The sequence below is a fragment of the Terrapene carolina genome, unplaced genomic scaffold (genome assembly GCF_002925995.2).
Source record: "Terrapene carolina triunguis isolate 2854851 unplaced genomic scaffold, T_m_triunguis-2.0 Scaffold62, whole genome shotgun sequence".
NCBI lineage: Eukaryota > Metazoa > Chordata > Testudines > Emydidae > Terrapene > Terrapene triunguis.
The window spans coordinates 36,043,161-36,058,124 of NW_020664413.1; the positions used below are offsets into that span (position 1 = coordinate 36,043,161).

General features: G+C 39.2%; 1 protein-coding gene across 1 annotated transcript in view; it reads left to right on the forward strand.

Moving 5' to 3' along the window:
* Positions 1-5,526: 5,526 nt before the first annotated feature.
* Positions 5,527-14,964, forward strand: part of LOC112111655 (collagen alpha-1(XXVIII) chain-like) — a 64,644-nt gene continuing 55,206 nt past the window's right edge. The window contains exons 1-6 of the mRNA XM_024207196.2: positions 5,527-5,683; positions 6,750-7,318; positions 9,401-9,421; positions 11,795-11,854; positions 13,234-13,287; positions 13,622-13,666. Of these exons, the coding sequence (XP_024062964.1) occupies positions 5,527-5,683; positions 6,750-7,318; positions 9,401-9,421; positions 11,795-11,854; positions 13,234-13,287; positions 13,622-13,666 (906 nt within the window). The remainder of the gene's footprint in view (positions 5,684-6,749; positions 7,319-9,400; positions 9,422-11,794; positions 11,855-13,233; positions 13,288-13,621; positions 13,667-14,964) is intronic.

Consider the following 14,964-nt stretch of genomic DNA (forward strand, 5'->3'; position numbering starts at 1 on the left):
CGTTCATCCAGATTGATGGCCTGCATAGGTGTGAGTATAATGCAACCTCTATACCTATTTAGTCTTTGGCCTCTGCATCGATTGCCATTCAGGATGCTTTTACAGGCCGTTGTGATGGTGGTCTGTGTGATGTGAATACCTGGGCCTCAATTTAGCAAAACATTTAGGCCCTGATTCAGCAATTTTCCCATTAAAGCTAATGGGATTTAAGCATGTGTTTAAATATTATGTTGAATAGGGATGGGATTGTATTCATGCTTAAGTGCTTTGCTGAATTAAGGCCAAGAGTCGTTAAAATAAAATGACAATATTTATATATAAATAGATACTTCATTTTTTGGAAGAGATTAATTGTGTTGGACGGGCAGCTAAGAAGAAATTCTAGCAGTAATTTTTATACCATTTTAAAAGTAGGAAAACAAAATTGACTTTATCCTCTAGCACACATTCTTCTTTTTGCAAAACACATTTGCTAAAAAAAATATTTTAAATACATACAAAATATTGCTAGTCTTAACTGATGTTTGTGAATCATTACATGAATGGAAGTAATGCAACAAACTAAAATATGCTGAAAAAAGCACTTTGGTGCTAACTTACGTTATCATTTGTAATAAATGGTAAAAGCCTTATTAACTTTCTTTTTAGAATAGCTTCAGAAAAATCAGAGTTATATACTCTGTACATCTGCATCGTTCAGTTATCTGATGAAATGTCACCTTAAGCATAGGGTGGATATTGAAAACATTACAATTTCAGAAGGCTACAAGTCTAGAAATGCATAGAATGGTATAAGACATGTCACATACTTGGAATTCTGGTCAGAATATTGCCATGCATCACATGCATTCAGCTATAAAATTGCATTCAAGGCAAAAGTACACCTGGGCGAAAAAATAAATCTGTCCTGAGGGTAACCATCGCTCATTACTAAAAGAAAATGTCCTGAAGTCAAGAATTTGCTAAGAAATAAAACAATCAGTTAAGAAATTATTTGCCACCAATGTTTGAAGATATGAATTAACACTATTAATGAAAGAATGACAAGGTTTTGCTTATAGGATGCACACAATCACAACCAGAGTTACAAGTGTTTGTTTGCTCATGTTAGATCTTTGGTTGATAAGATTTATAGATTATATGAGATTTATTATACCTCTGTCTATGCTAGAGGCACAACTCAAATATATATATAATTTTTATTCCCTAAGTGCTCCCCTATTTTTATTCCCTAAATGCTCCCCTATTCCCTTGCCTTTCCTCCCCGCCAGACCCAAAACCTAAATATATAGGTTTGCACAGAGTATATAAGAGTGACCGAAGAGAAGTAGTCATCACCCCTGCCCAACCTGGAAGATTGACATGAAGGGCTAGCCTACACTACACAGGCTGTGCTGATATAGCATACCAGTTACAACTATGCCGGCAGAGCCCCTAAGTGTACATGCAGTGTATACCGAAAGAAGGAATTTTTCTGCTGGCATAGTAATACCACCTCACCAAACAACATTAGCTCTGCCGACAGAAGCATTTTTCTGTCAACATAGCTGTGTCTAAACTGGCATTTTGCTGGCTTAGCTATGTCTGCTGGCAGGGTCTCCCAGGATCACAATGGGCATTTTGACACAAGTCTTAGCAGAAAAAGAGAAAGAGGTGCTCTGTGGGATAACTGCCCAGAGTGAACCGCTCTGAATAGCGCTGCAAGTGCCGCAAGTGTGAACACACTATTGCGCAGGCAGCTGTCAGTGTGAACACACAATAGCAGTTTTCCTTCTAGGCTCTCTGACCGGTGCTGTAACTGCTGGCGTGGTAAATTTGGCAGTGTAGATGTGCCCTAAGAAACCTAACTACAGAGGTTTTTGTGGTTGTGCTTTTCAATGATGCATTCCACTGTGACAGGTCCACACAAATTGCTTGCTGCCTCCAGGTTTCAAATAGGAAAAGAAAAGAGCTATAATTCAGAAAATAGCTGGCACAGATATAAGTAGAAGGCTCTTTCAAAGCATATAGTCAAAGACTGAACAGCTATAATAGTAAGATTGTCTAACCTTTATAGTTCTATGATTTATAGCATGGTTTATATAATCCCTCATTTTATGAAGATTCATGTAACTCTCCACAACCTAGGTCTGAAATAGTTAATTTATACCTAGAACACTTTATCAAGACTTATGTTGTGTGACTTATGATATGCATCCGAAGAAGTGGGTTGTAGCCCACGAAAGCTTATGCTCTAATAAATTTGTCTCTAAGGTGCCACAAGTACTCCTGTTCTTGTTGTGTTAAAAGTAAGATTTACAGTACTGGAACAGTATCGCTAAAATCATTTATCGTTGCATATTTTATATAGTCATCATTTGTCTTCATTTTTATCCATATGGAAGCCAGTCCAGAACAATCCATTATATACACACAGTGGTGAGTGTGAATGGGGACATGAATGGGTATGGATGGGCAGGTGAGCAGGTGTGGATGAAAAAGTGAGTGAGTGTGGATGTGGAAGTGACAGGGTGTGGGTGTGGATGGGGAGGTGAATGCTCCGTTTTCTTTACCCAATTGCTTTTCTTTCTGTGTTGGCGCCCCCCTGTTACAGACATTAATTCCCACAAGACGCTGCTGTTTCCTCTGCCCGTCCCTGGTCCCTCCCCACTGAATAGAGTTGGCTAGAGCAGGGAGGAGGTCTCTGCTGCTCATAGCCAAGGCAGAGGCAGCATAGCACTACCAACTCCTAGACCCTGAGCCACTCAATCTCCTCAGCTGAAGCACCGAGGTAAGAATCCTGATTGTTACTGTTGTGCAAGTGTCTGGATGCCTGGAGTGCAAGGAAACCTGCAGTGAAGTAACGCACGTTTAAAAGCAAGAGTCCGTGCTTCTGCCCGGGCTCGGTTAGTCATTTCTTCCATCCTCAGATCAGATGCTTTTAAACTATCACAAGAAAAGCCGGAATCTACCCGAAAGAGATGAATGTATTCCCGCCACCAGTACTGATCTGCCCTACCCTTGGACGGTGACTGTTGGGAGTGTGCATGTGCCAGTGTTACTTGTATTCCTGCAAGGAGCATTTCTAACAGGCAACTTCTTCCCTAGTGGGTTCACATCACTCCCCAGCTACACGGTGCACACACGAGCTGCAGCGGAAATTGTACAGCTCTAATATGGGAGAGTGTTGCTGAAATAATATACAACAAGCTTGTGCTCAGACTATGTCCAGTACAACCTCCGCTCCTTTGCGGACTTGTTGTGGCATCATCCCTGAGTTGTAAAGATACGGCACGTTTCCAGTAGAAGAGGATTAGCAGGGACGGGAGAGCGCAATTAAGCAGAGGGGCAGGGGGAGAGTTTGTGACGGGGTCAGAACAGTGACCCTAGTGCTGCAGGGGCTGGATAACGTGTATCCCCGAGCAATGACAATAGAGCGGGTCAGAGCGGGGTGAAACAGGCTGAGCGGTGTGTCCGGGCGCGGGTAGAGGAGAGAGAGCTTCCTCTGGGGCCCCGCGGCTATGGCTGGGCTTTGCGCTTTGCCCAGGGCGCTCCGCGGACCGTGCAGGGGGGAAGAGCGAACTAGCGCGTGCGGATGGACGGCGTGTCCCAGCCGGGTCTCTGCACCGCGGGCGGGAGGCTGCGTTCGCGGCAGGAGCACAACTTCCAGGCATGTTGTATTCAGACAGCATTGGAGTCTGGGCTTGGCACGTCCCACACCTGCGTTTCGGGGGAGCCAGCAAGGGAGAGCTCCGACACAAGCAGAGAGAGACGGTGAGCGAAGGTCCGTGCTGGGGTCTGAAGCGCCTCCGCCCGCAGGACCTTTCAGCCGCTTTGTCTTTGGAACCAACTACGCGCCAGGTGACTTGCACCTAGACCAGGACCAAAGCACCTGGGCTAAATAGGGGGCGACTGAATTGGGGTTTTTCATGTATGGTTCATTCCCCCGCAGCAGCTGTTCTGAGAGGGACATTAACAGGGGAGTAAAAACCGGAATGGGTCCCACTCAGTCTTCTCCCCCCTTCCCTGGAGGCTCTGCGTGCGGTATGTGAATAACCATTCATGGGTGAATTTCTGTGTGTTTAATCATCATTCACCACAATTTCATCTACAGTTACAGACTTGAGCGTACCCGTATTTTAACCTCCGTCTGAGAAATGCCAATTTTAAAAGCATTGCCATGTAGCCTGGGAGGGAGGGAGGTGTGTGTGTGTGTGCGCCCGCGCGCTGGTTTGCTTTTTCTAAAAATACTGTGAAAGTGCCTATAATATCAGTTTGTATCAAGTACTGAACCTATTTACATTGTGTTTGAAAACGGCTCTAATAGGTTTCTGTTATCAAATACAATATCATCATGGTGGCAGCATGAAGGAAATTCCTGTTCGTAGAGATAAAAACAGCTCGTTCTTACAGGAGCCGGATTTTAAATATATGTGGAAGCTTGTAATGTAATCTGAGCCATTATATCCTGTTAGAAATGCTCAGAGGTTAAGTGACTGGAAGCTGCCACAGGCCAGAGAAAGTTAAAACTAGTTTCAAGTATTATACCTGCTCCTGTTCAGGCTGAGAAGAGATGGTGGTCAATTGCTGGTGGTGGCTGGACTACATTACTGCTCCCATCGTGGCTACCAGTGATAGAGCAGTACTAGTGATATTTCAAGATTAGGAAATCTGAAGAAAAATGTTACAGTAAACACAGGCAAAGTGACTGGATAGGGAATTTCTACAGAGTTCCAGAAAAACTGGTTTCATAGCCAGTCAATTTACTTCCATCTAAAAGAATGGTAGATGGAAGTAGCAAGAGGCAACATAGTCTAGTGGCTTGTGTGCACCGTTGGCAGCCAGCAACTCTGAAAATCTACTCCCAGCTCCAAGACTACCTTGCTGTGTGTCCTTTCACAAATCAGCAAAAACACCCAATGCTCAAAAGTGTCTGAAGTTGGGCATCCACAGATCCAGGCACCCACAAGTACCAACAGTTTTGACAATTTGAGCCTTATGCTCTATTTCAGTTTCTCCATCTGTAAATTGGTATAATACTTGAGTCCTAGGGGTGGGTTTTTTCTATTTTTAAAATATTTCACTGGATATATGTAAAGGGTTTCTTATGTAATCTTTGTTGGAAGATAGCCCTTGTGAAACCCTCAGGGTATCTGTTTGCTTCATACATGAATCACTTTATCTTTAACGTAAAGGTAGGCATAAAACTTAATCTAGGTCTTAATACACTGAAGTAAAATACCTAACTTTTCATTTGACTTTTTTTAAGTCACTGTTTTAAAGATTTATTCTCCCATCCTTTTTATTAGACTTTAGGTGAGTAATTCCCATTAATGCTAACAATAGCTGTTCAATGAAATTTCCCGAGTATTAATGTACAAATACACCCCTTGAATGTTCTGCTTAGAGCATGTACTGCTGTTAAAGAGTGAACTGCTGTTTATATACTATCGGAGCAAAGCAGATCCATCTCTCATTGTTCTTGTGCAGCATAAATAATAATGTGTATCATCACTGTATTTTGTGTTGTTTAGGAAAAAACAAAACATGTTCTACAGATTCTGGTGGCTTTTGTGGATACTAGGACAGCATGTGTTTTGGGCACAAAATCTCAATGAAGACAAAAGAAATGGAGTAAGACAACAAAAATCTAAGCACTTTCTGTCAAATGCTGTAGAAAAATATCCCAGTCCAAGTGATCAAGGTGAATTTTAACACATTTTTTTCTTAACATTTATGCAGATTCTAGACTATATATTTACAACCTGCAGAGCTACTCCCACTTACAATTTCGTTTGCCATATTTTTACACTTAGATGTATAGTTCACTTGGGGTGGGAGAAGAACTTAAAAGAGCAAGGTTGGAGGATTCTTCTGTTACATTCTCAATATGTTTGGCTGTCAGCCATGGTATTATCAGTAAAAGAAAAGTGGCAGATATACATTTATTCAGAAGCAATTTTCCTAGGTTTTCAGAAAACTAATATTGCCTAATTTGCACTGTGTTAGGCCCTGAGCTTGCAAACTTTTATGTACGCACTTAGGTTTACACACCTGTGAACTCCCATTGAACTCAATGGGAGCAGGATAGGGCACGAAATGAAGTGTTCTAAAGAGTTCAGTGCTCTACCTTGTCAGAGATGCAAGTCTATGAATATATTTATTAATTATTTGTATTACAGTAGCCTCTAGAGGTCCCAACAGAGGTTGGGGACCAATTATGCTAGGCGCAGTATGCACACATTATAATGAGAAACAATATGCCTACCTTGGAGAGCTCACAATTGAAATACACATGATAAAGACAAGGAAGAAAAACAAAGGCACAGAAAAGTAGCGTGACTTGCTTAAGATCATACTGCAGGTCAGTGGCAAGGCCAAGAATATGACCCAGATCTCCCAACTTGCCATCCAGAAGTTAATCTTCTGGGTCCCCCTCCTGGTAAGATACCAGCTAGGAGTTCTGAATGAAGGTCTAAATAGCTTCAGAACATTCCTCATGGCAGAGGATCATACCACTTTCAGAAGCTTTCTTCTCCCCCAAGAAGGTCTCCCCCAACTTCAGAAGGTTCCTCATCCCATAGACGCTAAACCTGTCCCAAATTTCAGAAGGTTCCTCATCCTTATGTTTATTATGCAAGTATTCTAAAACTTCCAGAAAATTGGAGTTCCACTTTCAAAGCCTATTATTTACATACAAATATATCATTTTATGAGTAACATAGCTTCCTAATGTAATTAAACTCACTTATCTACCAAATTTATTCCAGATGAAGATTGTGTTCTTGAAATAGCTTTTCTACTGGACAGTTCAGAAAGTGCTAAGAACTATAATCACGAACAACAGAAAAAATTTGTATTAGAAACAGTGAACAGTATGAAAGAAGTGCAAGTCAATTCTGGACGTACTCTCAGCTGGAGGATGGCCTTACTTCAGTACAGTAGCACTGTTCTCATGGAGCAAACTTTCCGAGACTGGAAAGGTCCTGAAGCTTTCAAATCTCGCATTGCTCCCATAACCTATATAGGCCATGGTACCTACACAACTTATGCCATAACCAATCTCACACAACTGTACATGACTGAAGGGACTTATGGCAGTGTGAAAGCAGCTGTGCTTTTGACAAATGGAGTGGATCATCCAAGAAATCCAGATATTTTTGCAGCTACTGCTGATGCTAAACATCAAGGAATTGTGTTCTTCACAGTGGGAATGACCAGAGTGGCTGAGGAGGTGGCCAATTCTGCCAAGCTTCGACTTCTGGCCAGTGTCCCAGCATCAAGGTTTGTTTTCAACCTCCAGGAGAAAGGAGTTGTGGAGAAAATTGTGAAAGAAATGGTATGTATGGACAAAGGTTTGAAACTGTTCTAGCCAAATATTTAAAAATATTTTACTGCTCTCTTCCCAGTGTTTTTAATTTTTGGTGTTCTTTTACAAAAATCAGTATTTTATGGGTAGAAGCAACACTCTGAAGTTCAATCTGATACAGTTCATTTGCCATTTGTCATCATTCCAAAGCACAAGCTTCTCCCTCACTCTCCTCCATGGATCTTCCCAGCGGAAATATTCAGGCTGGAGGCTGGAAGTTGAATTTGCCCCTAAAAGATTTGGGATATTTTTGTTATTTTTTTCCTCAGAAAAGGTATTTTAAAACTAGTTTTCTTTGTTTAAAAAGATAATTAACATTCAAATTCTTTCTTCTGCAGCAAGTCAGAGAGATTATATTGCTTTAGTCACAGAGGCCAGATTCACCTCTGGCATCAGCACTCCTCCATAGACTTTAACGGAGGTATGTCCACTTAGCCCATAGCTGAATTTGACCCTAAATCTCTATAAGTGTCCACTGGAAAACCTACCAGGGAGTCTAGAAGCACATGTGATTCCAGAGTTGAAAGTTTCCTGCACTTCTTCACTGTGTTGTGAACTCTTGACTTTGATAGCATTCCCTTACAAATGTGGAGTACAAAGCCATCTTCCCATGCCAGTATAAACATGATAGCACAAACATTTGACTGCATCCTAGAGAGAACACTAATAAAAGAGAAAGACTGTCATAGTCAAACTGACAGATAATTGACCTTAAAGGGTCTACAGAATTGTAGGTTATGTCTGACTGCACTCTAACAAGCAACTACTCAACCTAGCCACACTGACTGCCACTCACTTTGACAATCTGCCTCTCTACCTGTCTGCTACCTCTTAGTCACCAATATTATGTGGTGTTATTACTTTAGCACATGCTCCATTCAGTCTGGACTGTTTCTCAGATTAAGCTATTCAGATCAAAGTACTCCCTGGTCCTAAACCATTCTGAGTTATGCCCCTTTTGGCTGGTTGTTCACATCTTAGGGTAAACATGATGCTTTAAGTCAGGTCTCCCCAGCTGTTTGTTTTGATTTATAGTGTGGTTGCTTTATCTTGGCTCCCCTGCAGAGAGTGAAATAAACACCTTCAATACTGTGCAACTGAAAGTTACACATTGAACAGTGACAGCAGCATCTGCAAGCTGCACATTAGTCTTGGCAGAAAGCAACTATACAATTAACACCAACTTATCGTGAAACCCATAATTCTTAGTAAATGAACTAGAAATGTTTCAGTAGATCATCAAATAGGAAAGGTTAGACTCTGCCATATTAAAACCTAAAAATAAGCATGATTGATAGCATGCCATATCATAATTGCCTTGTCCTCAAGGCCCATGATATCATTGGGCGTTAGGACCTAAATAACTTTGAGGAGCTGGACCTAGATCTCAATGATTCACTATAGATATTTCCCTAAAACCACTAAGTGGAAATCTTAATCTTCTCTAGGCACTTAACCAAAAGCCCATCTAAATCAATGGGAGTCTTTCTATTGATTTCAGCAAACTTTGAAACAAGCTGTATGTATCTAAATCTCTTCCACTGTGTTGCAAAATGTAAAATAAGTGTACTTGGGAGTGTTGCTGACTAGTTATTATTGTTATCTGTTGCTATTACTTACTATATCATTGGAGTCATAGTAGATTTTCTGACAGCATTGGTTTGACTAACAGGGTTAGTGTGTGTATGCTTATGTTTGGGTTAACATTACAAAATAGGAACTGAAATATAAAATAAACTAGAGAATTTGATGGAAGTCTTTTAATAACTTAGACAGTCTACTGGTCTAGACAGTATTTGGTCCTGCCATGCGGGCAGGGGACTGGACTCAATGACCTCTCGAGGTCCCTTCCAGTCCTAGAATCTATGAATCTATGAAAAAAAAACTTGAAATTGTGTTAATTAGTTGCTGAACAAGGAATAGATTTCATTCACTGTAATCAAAGATAGAGACAACAATCTTAGCTTTCTGGATAGCAACATGCATTTTTTCCTCTATAGGTGGATTATGACTTGTAATTTCTAATGTTGTTTTCAATGTCTATCTTCACAGAAAGATCTGGCTGAAGAAGGGGTAAGTAATTAACTGGTAAACAAAATATGAGAATTACTATTTAATCATGCTGTCCTGTAAATAGTATATGTAATGTAATAAATATTCATGTAATTGAAAAATAATGTATGAGGAACTAGATAACTCAGGGAGTTGATAATGGGATACAATTCAGTGGGGCTACTCATGTGAGTAAAGTTTCATGTGTTAGTGTTTGCAGGATTGGAGCCTTTATTTCTTTCTAAATTTTAATAGTTTACAAGAATTAGAGAAACTACAGATTTCTGTGGCCTGACATACTTTACATTTTCCAAGGGGGAATAACATCTCAAATATATAGTGATATCAGATAAAGCCAAAGTAATAAGTTTTCATAAGATTATATATTCTCTTAGCGATTAGATATTTAATTAAATTATTTCTGTTGTATACGTAACAGCAATATATTTATAATTGAATAACACTATATATATAATGTTATGCCTCTCTATTCCATGCAGAACATAGGACCTTCACCACAGCCTTCCATCTTTACTGATCTCTTGCTGCAGTCTAAGCTTCTTCCCATGTCATTTTGATAGCTTTCAATTCTGCCTCTATTGTGCATTTCCATGTTATCCTTGAAGTGTCTTGTCATCTTTTCCCCTGGGTGTTCCAGTCCAAATCCTGTCTTGTTACGTTGTTTGTATCTTTCTTCCATGTATTTCATGGCCATCTCAATCTTCATTCTGTAATTTCCTGTCCTGTCGGCTTCTCTTTCAGCCTCCTTCAGCGTTCTTCATTTGTGATTTTTTTTTTCTGGGTATCCGATAGAGGTTTTGTCTAAGGCAGCCGTTTATGAAAAATTGGAGTTTAGATATTAGCATCTTAATAAGTCTTCAAGTTTCAGAACCATAGACTAAGACCAACTTTAAAATGGTGTTAAATATTCTAAGTTTAGTTTGGAGGGCAAGATTTCTATTTCTCCAGATCAGCCTTAAAGTTACAAAGGCATGTCTGGCTTTTGCTTTTCTGGCTGTAATGTCTTCGTCTGTTCCACCTGGTGTACTTACAATTCTGCCAACATATGTGAAACACTGGAACTGTTCTATGTCCATCCTGGAAAGTATTATTGGTGTTTCTTGTTCCACGTTACTACAGGTGTCATACAAGGATGTCTTATGTCACCCACAATCTTTTTACGGCACTAGATTGGGTAATAAGAAAGACCATAGAAGAGCCAAGTGACATAAAATGGATTTTCAAACAGAAGTTAGAGGACATTGGATTTGCAGATGACATTAACATGCTATTCCATATGTATAGAGATATGCAAGGCAAAACAAATTATTTCCAGGCCTGTGCACAATTAGTAGGGTTGAAAATAAACACAGAGAAAACGAAAACCATGGCCCTGAGAACCAACACACAACAAGAAATACCATAAAAAGAAGAATGACATTGACAGTAACTTTTCTTCTCCTGACCTCTCCAAAAAAATCCTGCTCTAAGCAAAGCTTCCTATAACCTGATAGGGAAGACAAGCCAAATGATTCCATGAAGTCCTCTAAGGATCTTGTTATGCTAATCAAATTTCCCTCTAGGCATTCAGATAGGATGGTGATGTGTGACAGTACAAAATCCTAAAATGGATTACATGCTGTTGTCCTTGGGAGGCACATTATCTGGGATATTCAGATAACAATGATGCTTGGGTGCCCACTTGTCTAAGTCTTAAAGTTTAACAAATAAATAATTTTTAAAAACCTTAAAACTTTTTCCATATGTATTGAGTCTTCATATTTTATGGTTTGAAAGCATAAAAAAAATAACTACATATAATCACTGTGGATCAGTGATCCACTGGAACAATATAAATGCAAAGTAAAGAGAAAAAATGCAGTACATTTATTAAAATTCATTTTATTAATTAGATTATATTAATTTGCGTATAAGCATTTTGTTTATGCATTTATATAAGGCCAGGTTATGACCCATCCTGCATGACTGTGCAATGGAATAAAGGGGTGTAATAAAGCATGGTGCCCCTTTACTCCCCTGTACCACCTACCCATACAACAGGTAGCTGTGTAAGGGGGGTTGAGCAGCACAGAGCTATTACATTCCCCACCACCACCATCCTGCACAACAACATGCTACCCCTTACAAGGGGGTTGTGGCAAAGTTGTGAGTATGTGATGTGATATAAAGGATTTCTTGGCTTGAGTGTGGGATGACCACATTACTCATGAGTGGTAAAGTAACTGAATGCAATTAGAAGATACAAAGTTGTTTATTCTACAGAAGTAATTCATTGGTGTTTGTAGATTAACTATATGGGAACTGAAATGTTGCAATGTTTTCTGGCTTACCCATTAAAGTGCACTGATTTGCTGTGAACATTTTCATTCAAAGTGTCCCCAAGCTCCTACATGTAACTGTGAGAAAGGGGAAAGAGGCCTTCCTGGCCCTGCCGTAAGTAGCTGTCATTTCTCATTTTCCTTCTGTCTTAGTGAATAATGCATAACGTAATTTGCGATTAGATTTGTTCTAGACATTTTGATTAATCCTCTGAATCTGATCCATGAGACACAAAGTTAGAGCTATAATAAGTATTCCTTTGTACTTACACTGTGTGGAAGTGTCAGATCAATAAGAAATGTGCGGAGAGCTTGCCTGCTATTCATGAGCTCCTCCTGTGACATTCTCTCTAAAAGGGAACAGCTGTGTGATTTACGATCTGCCAGAGATCTGCTTTGGTCATAGCAGATGTACCAACCCCTCTCCTCCCCCCCCAAAAAAACCCCAAAAAACCAAAAAAACTTGTTTAGAGGGCAAAAAGGAGGCTCCATCTCTATGGAAGTGCAGAGCTATTCTACTGATTCAGTCTGACAGCCAGACCAGATGACTCTCATTAGCTCCAAATCAGGAGTATAAAAAACTGAGATACTTTGAGGCAAGAGGTAAAGAGAGAAAAGGAGAGAAAGGAAATCCTGGAGGGTGAACTGGCTTGAGGTAAGTGTAGAGAAGAGTGGGCTTTCTTTGGAGAGCACATAGAACTAGACCCTCCAAGTAAAGATGTAGGATTGTTTCATTACCAGTCCCGATGAACTAAACTGCAGGGTTTTGCTGTCAAACTGAATCCTGAAGCCTTTGAACAGCCCAATATTATACTCATTAAAATCAAACTGAAGTATAAAAGGATTCTATATTACTTGCCCAAGGTCTCAGAGTCTGAGGCAGAGTTAGGAATAGAACCCAGAAGTCTTGACTACTTTTTTTCAATGGACCTGTTACAAACACTAAACTTTACTGCCTCTGCCTTCTATAGAATAGCACTCTTAGTTTAAAGTAATATATATTAGACAGTTTTAGTTTAAGTTACAATAAGATGTCACTACCTGAAGAAACAGGTATCTTTTATATGAAACCATACATTTCAAAAAGTTCAGTACAAACATGCATCATTTAACAGTGCTAAAATGAACAACTGTGACCTCTACAAAAACATCTTCATCTGTTTTTCAGATTAAATCAGTCCTAGGTGCTTTACAGAAATGTTAAGAAGAAAACAGGTTTTCTGTGGCGGTGGGCATGTCACTCCCAGACATGCTGTTTGACGTCTGTGATGATTACACTGATTTGTTTAATGTACAGGAAACAAATGACCAAAATATAATTCCTCAAGTACTGCATATGCTGCCAAATAAAATCATTTTATTTAATAACTCCTTTTGCGGTGAAGTTACTTGAACCTGTCTAAAAGTACTGAATGATTTATACAGAATTTGGGATGTGGGGCATATGATATGTGACTGTTTTATTACATAACTTTTTGTGTGTGCTGTTTTTAGGGAAAAAAGGGTCGTCCAGGTGATGATGGGGGTCCTGGCCAGAAAGGAGTAAAGGTGGCATGACTTTTTAAAGATTTAGTAAAAACATCCAATATTTTCATTTGAACTGAAAGAATAATAATGTATGTACTTAGCATTTATGAACTGGGATAGTTCATCTAAGTTATTTAGTCTTCCCTTTCTCTTGAAGTAAAATACACATTAATGTAATTTGCAAACAGAACTTCTATATTAGTATCTTGCATATAATATAATTAAAACTTTGGAAGCGGGAGCTGGTATGCATCCTTTACTATGTACCAAATTATACTAAAGAGAACAATGTAAGTACAGTTTAAAACATTACGTTTTCCTTGTTTGACTGATCTTGATGTTGGATTCTTCATAGGGGGAGGCAGGTCTCAATGGAATTCCAGGAAAAGATGGAACAGAGGTAAAAAGGAAATCAGTATTTTCTCTATTCATTACATTGTTCATTTACTTCAAGGAAGTTATCCCATGTTTGCAATAAACATTACAATAGCCAAGCAGAGTTTTCAGTTCCAGTTCATCATCCAGTGATTCATTAACACAAGAAATAGTCAGAAAAACTAAAAAGGAGTATTGTTGTTTAAAGAATGTGTTTAACTCTTATTTAAAAGTAATGGAAGTCCACAACTACACACTTCCATTGGGGTTATATACTCCCCTCAAATGGTTTAGTCTTCTATATTTGATATATTCAGTTTACAATGTAATGCAGATAGCACTGGCTATCTTCCTTGTTAGGAATTGAAGAAAATTGTTTAGGGAAGCAAAGGGACAGAAAGAGAAAAGTATGGCCAACAGAGTTAAGAACAATAAGAATGAGGATTTTTTAAGTATATTAGGAACAAAAAGAATCCTAACTATGGTATTGGTCCATTACTAAATGGAAATGGTAGGATTACCAATAATAATCCAGAAAAGACAGAAGTATTCAATACCTATTTCAGTTCTGTATTTGGGGAAAAACAGAAGACATCATCACAGGATATGACTAACACTCTTTCCATTCTACTAGTATTTCAGGAGGATGTTAAACAGGAGCTATTAAGTTAGACATTTTAAAATCACCAAGTCCAGATAACTTGCATCCAAGAATTTGTAAAGGGCTGACTGAGGAGCTTGCTGGACCATTAATGGTGATTTTCAATAAGTCTTAGAACCCTAGGAAAATTCCAGAGAGCTGGAAGAAAGCTAATATTGTGCAATATTTTAAAAGGATAACCGAGATGACCCGGAATTTATAGACCTGTCAGTCTGACATCGATCATAGGCAAGATAATGGAGCAGCTAATATGGGAATTAAGTAATAAAGTATTAAAGGAAAGTAATATAATTAATACAAACCAACATGAGTTTATGGAAAATAGATCCTGTCAAACTAACTTGATATCTTTTTTTGATGAGATTACATGTTTGGTAGATAAAGGTAATAGTTGATGTAATATACTTAGATTTCTCTAAGGTGCTTGACTTGGTTCTGCATGACATTTTGATTACAAAACTAGAACAATATAAAATTAATAGGGCACATATTAAGTGGATTAGTGGCCTGCTAACTAACAGGATCTGAAGTACAATGGATAGTGCACTGGCTTTCTAGAGCTGAGAGGGTATTCAAAGGATGCGGATTTGAATCCCATCAGAGTTAGGCTTCTTTTTGGACAGGGTCACCAGCCTGGCCTGGATGGGGAGCAGCTCTAGACA